The sequence below is a fragment of the Seriola lalandi genome, unplaced genomic scaffold (assembly GCF_002814215.2).
Source record: "Seriola lalandi dorsalis isolate HSWRI2012SDOR001 ecotype SW California unplaced genomic scaffold, Sedor1 jcf7180002054961, whole genome shotgun sequence".
Classification (NCBI taxonomy): Eukaryota; Metazoa; Chordata; class Actinopteri; order Carangiformes; family Carangidae; genus Seriola; species Seriola lalandi.
Window position 1 is genome coordinate 903264 of NW_019525512.1, and position 11489 is coordinate 914752.

Genomic DNA, 11489 nt, shown 5'->3' on the forward strand with positions numbered 1-11489 from the left:
GGGAGGGAGGGAGGGTGAAGGAGGTTGAAGTTTGCATGTTTTAGCTTCTGCTGCAACCATTCAGCTGAGCTCTAACTGGCTTCATGACTAATCTCAGCAGGATCTGTAAAAATAGTTTATCTATTTCTGCACACCCGAGATCAACACAGCAGTGTGTGTGTGTGTGTGTGTGTGTGTGTGTCTGTGTCTGTGTGTGTGTGTGTGTGTGTGTGTAGCAGTAGCAGTAGCAGCAGCAGCGAGGAAAGAAAATAGTCTCACAGGAAAAAACACTGTTATTAAACAGCCGTACAGTGAGCGCCTGGGCCACAGAGACATTCGCCGTTCACGTTAGCGTCACAGGAAAAACGGCTTCTCCCGTGTCGACACGTCGAATTATTTGCTGGAAAAATTCCACGGTTGTTGATTTGAGCTTGAATCAGGCAGGACATGTGGAGTCCGGAGCCGTGAGTTAGAGGTTTTATTGATTTGGTCGATTATATATTTAAAATCCTCAGCAGCCGCCGAGGAGCTGAGCGTCAGAGATATTTACTCGAATCTGTGATTTAAATGGGGATTATAATAATAACTGTAGTAAGAAGGTTTGTTGAACGTCTCTAGTTTGTTTTGGAAACAGCTGTCGCTGACATTTACTAAACTACACAGTGTAAAAGAGGGAAAACATCTGGCCTTCAGTTTCTAAAAACTGTAACTCCAGCGTGTTCGATATTTACTTTTTCAGAGAGAGAACGTTTGTGAGAACGTTTCGATGTTTAAGCTTCTACGTGTGTGTGAAAGATGAAAATTCGTTTTTTCTTGTTTACCACAACTTCTCACTGTGGTGATCACATCTGTCACACCTTCAAGTTAACATGTCACGGAAACAAAAACAAAAACAAAAAAAACACAGACAGGAATTAAAGAGAGAAAGTTTTGGCGGCACAGTGTTGCAGTGGTTGGCTCTGTCGCCTCACAGCAAACAGGGTTTCCAACCCAGAACCTCTCTGTGTGGAGGTTCTCCTCGGCGAATTCTGGTTTACCTGCTGGTGTGAGTATGAGGGTGAACGGTCAAAGGTCAGGTGGCCGTTCATGTTGGAGGTTAGTTAGATATCGAAGACGTGAACAAAATAATCGTTTCTTTAAATGTTGTTTCCAGTTGAAGTTGAAGCGCTGACGGGAGTTTGAAGCGTAAACAACATGTTGTACGACCACGTCTTTGTTCTGAGAGACGGGATGTGATTAATCCTACAAATAATTACACAAGTGATTTGCATTCATCAAACATCGACATAATAATGACTTACTGTCTCATACTGTAAATGCAACATCTGGAAACAGGTGTTCTGTGACCTGATTAGGAATTTGACCTACATGCTTTAGCTCGATAGCTGTGATCTCATAATCATACGATCGTTTCTTGCGCTTATCAGATATGAAAGCCTCCAATGTTTTTGTGCGGTGAAGGCAGCGCACTTCTTTAGACGATGGCGCTTTATTTAACCCCACCCCCCCCCCACTCAGTTCTGATGCAGCTTTCAGACGCTGATAAGCACCGAGTTTGAATCACGCTTTAAAGTGAAAGTCCATCTCCGTCCATTCATTTTGCCACAGCTTATCTTATCACACCTCTCCCCCGAAACAACTTCTGAATCATCCTGTGGGGAATCCCTGGGGCGTTCCCGAGCCACAGGAGATATGTAATCTCTCTCCAGTGTGTTCTGGGTCGACCCCAGGATCTCTTACCAAAGTAAAAGCGTCACAATCAACTGATATCAGCTGAAGATTATTATAGAAAAAGTAAAAAAAAAGTTAGTTTCAGTTAAGAAGTATAAATACTCATTAAATTAACTTTTAAAAAACTTTCAAATAACAGGGTCCAAACATTTAGAGAATGGCAAGATAGATATTAATAAAGTCTGATATAAACATATTGATTCTTGTTTTGATAACCTTGCATATATAAATAAATATATATTAACATGTTGTATATGCCAACAATAAGTTATACAATATACAAATTGGTCATATTTTTAATATATGTTCATGTATACGTAATTTTACTGTGGGTATTTCATGTGTTATAAACTTATAAATGGGCATAAATGTCATAGATTAGGTTTCTGTTTGGGCGTTAATGTCACACTAAATCAAAGATGTTTGTAGAAAAAGTCAAAACAAACCTTTTTTTTAGCAACATTTCAGTGAAGAACTATTAATCCTCATTAAATAAACATCTTTTTTCCATGGTTTAACGAAGTGATCGGTCTTTATTTCATGTACCTCCCCTAATATAAACTGTTTATTCTATCTTTTAAAAAAAAATCCCACTTAACATGTTGGTTCGTGTTTTTCTCTGTTAACTGAAGATTTTAGAAAAGTAAAAAACACACAAACAGGAGCTCGATAAACACGGTAAACCGAGGACACATCCTCAAACACCAGTGCTCTCTCTTGGCTCTTTACCATGGAAACACACCCACTCATCTTCATCACCAGCAAAACCAAACAAAACAATACAATACAAAAAAAAATAAAAATGTTCCAACAAAAACACTTCACAGTTCCAAAGAAGCTCAATCCAGAAGTTCTTTTCAGTCTCAGCGGTGGCGTGCTTCAGAGTACACAGACTGCATTTCACTTTCACTTCAGCTTGATGCTAATCAATGCTGCAGGGAACGTCAGTTCTCACAGCGTGTTGGAGTCATTCTGTAACTGTGACTCATTTGGCAACGTTTCAGTGGCTCCTGCAAGTGTCTGAGCTTGTGGATGCTTTTTTCTTTTCTTTTTTTTTTTTTTTCCAAGTTACTAACAGGAAGAAAAAAATAAAACATGCAGGACACTGAAGGTTAGCATCAGCATCCTCCTTGAATTTCTTTAAAAGGAGTGGAAAGGACAAACAGGAGTCAGAAGCAAATGAAAAGCAAAGCAGGAATTATATAACTCTGCTGCATTATGGGAAACAGGAAGCAGCACTTGGCTTCTCAGCCTGGCACCGCTCCACCTGGCATATATATATATATATATATATATATATATATATATATAAATATACGTATGTGTATGTCAGTGTGTGTGTTTGTGTGTACTGCTATCAGTCACATTAAAGAGACACAAATTTTTTTTCATGTTGTGGTAACGTTGTGAGGAATCACCTCAAAGAGTCGGTCCCCACAACATCAGCCATTGTTGTTAAAAGCTTTGGTCACAGTGACACTGTTGAGGGTCGAGAGCCGAGTCAGGTCGACTTTACTCAAGTCATAACAAAGTGAAAGTCCTTCAGGTCTCTGGATTCTGGACAGTAAAATAACAAATGAATTTCTGTTTGCAAGGCTTGTTAGTTTCAATGCACAAGTCTAATAGTTGCACGTACAGTATGTATATTTTTATTTTTATTTTTCCAAAACTTTCCAGGTAAAAGCTGGGTGATCTGGTAGCTTGTTTTTTTTTCCAGTTAAGTCTCATAAAAGCCAAGACCAAGTCTAAAGTCCTCGTCTTTGTGATTTAAGTTAAGAGACACATGAGGCCTGATTTCAGGGTCAAATCTGATCCAGTGGGTTTAATATCATGTTTATTGTTGCATCATTCCACTTTTTGTTTTTTCTGACCGTTACCGAAGTATATATAATTTTTTAAGACAAATAGACTGATTTAAATGTTCTGCCTCATTTAGTGCCCTCTGCACCCAAATACAGTTCACTATCTGTGTGAAAGCTCTCACTGCAGTTTACTGTAAACAAGGTCATGTGATGAGGGGAGCTGTAAAAAAAAGTCTTCCAGTAATTGGAAGTGCAGAGAACAATGTGAATGTTTAGTATTCAAAATAAACATATTTCATTCTGACGCATGAAAACCAAAACCTATTGGCCCTGTTAACACTGCTCTGGTTGTTTTTGGGGGGGAAACCCTAACGTGAGCTATTTTAAATTCGGCTAATGCTTTTGCATCTTTTTCATCTTTTGTCTAGCTGGTCAGTTTTACATCATCTCCATCAATATTAGTATTGGTTTCATATCAGTCATGGTTGCAGTTCTTTCTTTTTCCTCATTTGTCCCTCACACAAATGTAATATGGTACATATAAAAATAGAAACATATTCAAAAAGTATATATAAAATTAATAATAGCCCATAGAAATATGTGTGTTTATATACGCATAGATGATCTAATTCGTGGCAGCGTGACCTGAACAGTGACTTTGAATGAATGCACCGTTTACTGCTCACAGAGGAAGTTACAAGTAACCTGACGACCTCCGATGCCCGAAAGTCTGGATGAAACTCCTGTTTCTCTTCCCACCACCGACCTCGCAGAAATATTCACAAATAGACACATTTAAAAGTTTATTTTTCAGCTGTTGTTTGGTTCATTAACACTGAAACTACACAGTTCAATATGGCATCGAATAGTGTTTTTGATTTTGATGTTTACTCGTGCAGATACCTGCCAGACATGATGTCTTTTCTTACTTCTCTTTTGCATGTGGATTAAATTTAGCATTAAAGGTCCCATATTTTACACTTTTCCTGTGTTTTATTTGTAATATATAAACAATATAATGTTATTATATATAATTGTTGACCCATAAGAAGATATATTTGTGGTTTTAAGAACCAAATACCATCTCAGTGTAGTTTTACATCTCCTCTCTCAGGCTTCTCTCTGGAGCTCTAGTAACAACAGGTTGGTGAGCCAATCAGAAGAGAGGAGGCTCTGAGCCTCTCTTCTGATTGGCTCACTGTTTTCTGAGTGATCCAATAAAAATATAGCAAATTTCAGGTAAAAACACTCAGAGAAACCAAATCCTGCAAGGTTTGGATGGTGGGTCCAGGTGGGTGGGGCTTGGTGACATGCTTTGTTGTGACATCACAAAGTTCCAGAAGTCCTGACGGCTGGTTTTAAGGCTCAGTTTCTGAATACAGGCTGTGTGCATTTCTCTGTGGACTGAGGCTTTGATACTTTCACAGTATTAATATAGAAGCTAGAGCTGATCTATAATCACACTACACATGGACACAGACCTTTACACTGGAGGAGCTTTAATGTTTTCAGTGTGAATGAAGCCATTGAGGCTTCAGATGCTTTTCCAGGGAAAAAAAAAAAAAAACACTGAATAATTTCTCTGAGTTGCATAAAAATGAACATTCAGTGTTAAAATATTGCACATATGCAGTTTTAATTTAAGATGCATCAGTAGAAACGCTGTGTGTGTGTGTGTGTCTGTGTGTGTGTTTGTGTTTTCAAGTACACGCATGCACTGAGCTCACGCATGCTGTTCTCTGGTGACCACACTTAACACTGCTCTGTAGTGGTTACACATTTAATAATTCAACATGACATAAAGATGTGCTCACGTTCCACGCTGCGATCGTCTGCGTCTTTTCAGTCTCTGCTCTGTGTTTTTTTTTTGTTTTTTTTTGTTATTTCTTTTGTCTCTTTGCAGCCATCAAGGAGAAATACAGCGACTGGACAGAGTTCCTCGTACAGGACCTGACTGGCTCCAGGACGGCGCCGGCCAACCTGCTGGAGGGGGTGAGTCAGAATATCTCACAGGGGAAGACTTTGAAGGTTTATGACGGAAACTGAGATTCATATTTTGCGACAATTCCCCAAATTTTAATTTCCTGATGTTCTCTCTCTCTCTCTCTCTCTCTCTCTCTCAGCCTCTCCGAGGTAAGAACACAGTCGACCTGATCGTCGAGGGCTCCGTCTTGGAGCTTCAGGACGTCTCCGACCCTTTCCTGTACTGGCCTGTCCGAGTCATCCAGAACGTCGGAGGGAGGCTTCGCCTGCGCTACGCCGGCCTCTCTGAAGACCTCCAGGCTCAGGACACCTGGCTGTTCTACCTGGACGTCAGGCTCCGGCCCCTCGGCTGGGCCCCGGAGAACCGTCTCACCTTGGAACCGCCCACAGGTGATCGTCTGATCTGCTCACACCTTTTCATTTACATCAGCCTCAAACCGCCGTGGCGACAAGGAGGAACTTTGATTTTTACCCAAAACCTAATTACAGAGTGTATGAGAAAGTTAATGATACTTAATGAGTCTTTTGTTTTCTTTTTGATTATTTATTTTGGCCCAGACTTCCAACAGGAGCTGAAGTTAGGAGTCTAACTGCTGTGGTGCCTGAACACAATAATTATATTAACACCAACTTTAAATAAGGGCTTTTAATCTGTTTATTATTTCATGATTAATCTCTTAATAGTTTCGTACATGAAATGTCAGAAAATTGTGAAGAATCACAATTTCTTCAGATTATTAGATTTATAATAGATTTATTTTCTATCATGGACGACTAAGAAAACTGCCAAATATTTACACATGGAAATCAGAACCAGTGGATCTTTCTACACTTTTTCTCCAAACATAAACTTAAATGATGAATCACTTTGCAGAATTTGTCCGAATTCATTTCAGCTAATTGATAAAACTGATCAATTTCAGCTGGAGAGTAAATTTAACAAAAATTGTGCTTAAAAAAATTGTCTTTTGGAGAAATTCATACAAAAAAAAAAGCACAAAATGTGAGTTAAAGGATTTAAAGGTGCAACTATTAAAAACATGGTCTATAGAGTTTGAATGTTTACAAGCAGATGCAGAAAAAACACATTAAATAAACTTAGTAATTTAAAGGAAAAGTTCCTTAGAAGCTGCTGAGTATCAGAAGGAGAATTGCGATCTAACTCATCAACCTCTCGTCTCCTCTCGTCTCTTTAACCCTCAGAGCTTCGGTCCGTGAAGAGCGCCGCCGACTGGCAGCAGGCGCTGGAGGACGCTCGGCTGGACGGACAGAAGAGCCCGCTGCCGCTCGAGGTGTTCAAGGTGAGTGAACGTCCGCCGCGTTTCTTCCCCTTCACAGAAACGGCGTGTGGCGCTCGACCGGCCTGCGGGACTGTGTGGGTGAGACGATACTGTTGTGTCACTCACTACTACCTCTGTTGCCTGCGATTGATTTATGATGTGAAAAGTGGATAATAAACGGTGAGGCTTTATTTAACAAGTCGGTAATTGAAGGTTTCCCTTCGAAGAACTTTGTAGTAAATTACTTCGCACTTCACACATACTTCACTTTCTGGAAAACGCCCCAGTGAACGAATTTCTCCATCTGAACCAACCTTTTTAATTCATTATGGGAATGAATTCATTCTAAAAATAAGGTGAATAGTATTTTTACCTTTAAGATTTTATTATTATTACATTTTATACGGAAACTTCCAAAGAAATGGAAATTACAGGCGCATGAAACAAATATTTCTGTATAAATGACTTAGTGTTTAAAACATGCTGATTTCATATAAGCAGCATCAGCCAGTAGGAATGCAAGATTAAAATACACAGGAGCTCATTCTTACATGCAGACCTTGTGTGTTAGCAGCGAGACCTGCTGCATTAAAGCAAACACTCCTGAACTTTGAGCTGTGCACAAGACAAATCTAGCTTGTGCAAGAGGGATGAATGAGTAACATGGTGAAACAAAAAGCTTCATAAGAACGAAAACAAATGATAAAACTTGCTCCTACCACAAGAAAAAAAAAAGGATCTCAAAGGCAGAAAAAAAAGAAGTAGTTTTGTAAGTTTCTATTTTCATTAAGAAACTGTTTCCCTATGAATCATCACCTTAATTCTGAGGAAGAAAATCATTATTTATCTCCCTCACAGTTGTGCACACTCACTGTCTGGGACCGGAGGCCTTTCCTGAAACAAAACAAAAGTCTGTGTCATACAGGAAGTGTCGTGTTTACGTTTTCCAGCTGGTTTAAAAATGATTCGAAGACGAATCAGGTAATTGGCAGGAGGAGACGCAGACGGAAGAAACTTTGTCAACACCGAATGAAAGGAAAAAAGACATCGCAGCACAATGAAACACAAAAGATAAATCATAGATTATCGATTCATCAATTAAAAAATAACATAAGGAAATATTAACATTTAGTTTGGTGTCGCTTCATCTGCCTTTTCTTTAACCATTAAACTGGGAATAACACTTTGCCTCAGCGAGCGCTTCTTTCATTACAGGCCCACCCAGCAGCGTATGCGTGACCTACATTATCTTGCATGTGCATGTGTGTGTGTGCATGTGTGTGTGTGTGTGTGTGTGTGTGTGTGTGAGAGAGAGAGAGAATTATCAGAAGTGGAGCACATTCGTCTGAAAGTTTTGACTTTACTGTGTCAGGACCACGTAGACCTGCCCAGGCACTCCTTCATGATGGGGATGAAGCTGGAGATGGTTTCTCCGTGGGAGCAGCTCAAGATCTGCCCCGTTTCTGTCACCAAGGTGAGTCACACAGAACAATATCTAAAACTAGAATGGCAATCAGCGGAGCACATACCTCCCCCGAGGCAGAAAATGCCCTTTCTCGTAAGTGGTAATTCCTGGATCTGCCTCTTTAACCAGATTTGCACCAGAATGTGGCGGCTTCTTCTCTGGCTTCTTCTTCTTCTTCTTCTTCTTCTTGCACAATCCTGCTGATAAATAAACAAGCAAACAAACAGACAAACACGGGTGAAAACATAATCTCCTCGGGGGAGGCACGAATACCAAGCGGACTCCTCCCTCCTGCATTCCTCAGATGCCTTTATTAATGCAGCAGCACATTTTGGCCTCGCTCTTCTCATCCTCATGTCATCATCACTCTTTTTATTCGCTGTAAATTATAATTGAGCAGTTTACTTTTGATTAATAAAACTATTCCTATGCTGTATTCGTAATAAGTAGAGTTGTATGTGTTATATAGTAATAACAAGGAGACTCAGTGTGTGACATCCAAATCCTAAATAAGCAACCTTTTGTGTCAGTAATCAATAGTTTAAATAGATGGGACACAAATGTAAAGTTTGGAGATTTATTTGGGATATTTGAACCGTCACAAATCAGGGATTGTACATTTACACGTGCTAATTATATGAAAAAATACTATTAAATAAAACACATTTGAATTTAACACAAAAATATGTTTTTGAAACTGTACAACTGGCTTTAAAAATTGTAATTTTAGTTTTTGTTTATTATTATTATTTTATATTTTGCTTCAGTGCATATTTAGTATTGCACTTCAGCAGCAGAGTCATCAGAGATATCCTGACTTTTAGTCCAGAGTCGACCGTTTCCCATGATGCACCTTGAAAGCATCTTTCTTTACACCTGTAACCTCCGAGCTCGAGCAGGTGCCTCTTTAAGAAGAAGAAGAAGAAGGAGAATAAGGAAGAAGCAGATTCACACCTTTATGTTTCTGTGGACGTTGATTTAAAAATGTCTAAAAAGTCTTTTTCCCTCTTCAGGTCTACAACGAGATCTACTTCCAGGTCACGCTGGACGACCTCTCCGTCGATGCCAAGCCACGGTTTGTGGTGTGTCACGCCAACTCGCCTGGCATCCTGCCCGTCCAGTGGTGCCTGAAGAACGGCGTGGGCCTGGAGAGGCCCCGAGGATACGAGGGCCAGGACTTCGACTGGGCCGACTACCTGAAGCAGAGCGGGACCGAAGCAGTTCCCGACGCCTGCTTCCCCGACGTAAGAGCGGCGTGACCGGACTTTACGCTCTCACCGTTTTGTTTCAGTGTCCTGGTCATTTAGAAAAAAGCCCACACGGATGATGGTGATCATATTTTCGTAGAACGTCTCCATTGTGATGAAAGTCTGTGAAAACGGCACCGACAGAAACAATCTGATAAGGTCTGATGTTGCCAATAGAGCAAAGCAAACAGCTTCTCATCACACAACCTTAATCTCCCTCAACATTGACACTGTGCGGTCCGACACAGATGGTGACCAAGATTTCGTGGCCGGGCCGCCTCTGGCGCAGCGCAACACACAGTGAACCGGCAGCTTGTATTAAAGCCTTCGAGGCGAAACTCAGGGTTAAATCAGTTTGAATATCTTGTAATGTGACTCCAGTTTTAGGTTACGCCTGGTTAGATCACTGTCCTGGACGTGGAGTAAACTCTACCTCTGTCTCTCCTGTGTGTGTGTGTGTGTGTGTGTGTGTGTGTGTGTGTGTGTGTGTGTGTGTTTGTGTGTGTGTGTGTGTGTTCAGGCATGGCAGAGCAGAGGCTTTGCCAAGGACATGTGGCTGGAGGCGGTGAACCCTCACCGGCCGGTGGAGGTGTGTGTGGCTCAGATCACACAGGTCAGAGGACGCCTGCTGTGGCTCCGACTGGAAGGTACAGACGTCTGAGTGTGTGTGTGTGTGTGTGTGTGTGTGTGTGTGTGTGTGTGTGTGTGTGTGTGTGTGTGTGTGTGTCTGAGTGTGTAAGAAGGATTAAGTGTCAGAGGACTCCTGCTGTGTGTCTCAGAGTGAAGGTAAAAAGCAGTGTGCGTATGTGTGTGGGTGTGTGTTTGTGTGTGACAGCTCCCTCACCCGTCCTCTCTCTCTCTCTCTCTCTCTCTCTCTCTCTCTCTCTCTGCTGTCTACCTGTCTCCAGGTGTGGCGAAGCCCCTGTCAGAGTGTATCGTGGACGTCGACTCCATGGACATCTTCCCTGTTGGCTGGTGCGAGGCCAACGCTTACCCTCTGACCCCTCCGCTCAAACCTGTCTGTATGTATACACACAGACACACACACACACACACACACAGACACACACACACACACACAGACACTGTATATTTCCCCAGCGAGTGACGGCCTCGATACAAACTCCGTCTGTCTTTAATTGTCTCGTCCACAGGCCAGAAGCAGAAGAAGATAGCGGTGGTGCAGCCAGAGAAACAGTAAGAAAAACAAACATTTATTTACCCAAAGTTGCTGCAGGTGGAGAAAGACTGATGTGGCTTTTTGGAGGTAGACAGGAGTCTGTCACTGGACTTTTCTTTCTATCTTCAGATGAAACTACAACTGTGCGAGATAATACAACATAGAAACTGATTAAGTTCTGTGAACCATCGGTTCAGATTATCCACTAAAACCCAGGATAATAATCTATAATCACAGTTTCTATACCATGAGATATAATATAGTTTTAATCCCCATTTATATCATGACTTTAATCATATGTTTCAATTTGAATGTAAAGCAACAAATAATAAGTTAGCTTCCTTTGGTTTAGCTCTGAGCACTTTGTATGATCACAGAGTCTGAGTTAATCAAAACACTTTTGTGATAATTCTTCCTTCTTTGTGTTTTTACTCAACACTGGTAAAACTGACTGTTCCCGTATTGAACGACAGTTAATCACGAGGGTGGAAAATAGTTTCATTCACGCCTCTTTTTTTTTACCTGAGTGAAGGTTTTTCCTCGGAAACTCCTCTCGCTGTTTCTCGCCGTCTCTCGCCGCCTCTCCCTCTCTGTCGCTCCGGAGCCATTAATTGAAACAGTGGCTCTTTAAAGTAGAAATTGCTTTCCCCGGGGCGCTGATTGATTTTGTTGACAAATGACACGTTACACCGCCGGCCGCAGGAAATGGCGGGTCCCCGAGAGCGGGAGAAATATGTGGTCTTCACCGGCACTTTGTCAGCTCTCTCGTCTAACCTCTGATTCCATTTCTCACCTTCAGGGGAATCTGTTCATCAATACCCC

At 41.2% G+C, this 11489-nt stretch overlaps 1 protein-coding gene across 1 annotated transcript in view; it reads left to right on the forward strand.

Annotated features, from left to right (window-relative positions):
• Positions 1-11489, forward strand: part of sfmbt2 (Scm like with four mbt domains 2) — a 46213-nt gene that overhangs the window by 24272 nt on the left and 10452 nt on the right. Inside the window, exons 6-13 of the mRNA XM_087170808.1 lie at positions 5416-5504; positions 5636-5885; positions 6699-6796; positions 8148-8249; positions 9254-9484; positions 10008-10134; positions 10396-10509; positions 10642-10684. Coding sequence (XP_087026934.1) covers positions 5416-5504; positions 5636-5885; positions 6699-6796; positions 8148-8249; positions 9254-9484; positions 10008-10134; positions 10396-10509; positions 10642-10684 — 1054 coding nt within the window. The remainder of the gene's footprint in view (positions 1-5415; positions 5505-5635; positions 5886-6698; positions 6797-8147; positions 8250-9253; positions 9485-10007; positions 10135-10395; positions 10510-10641; positions 10685-11489) is intronic.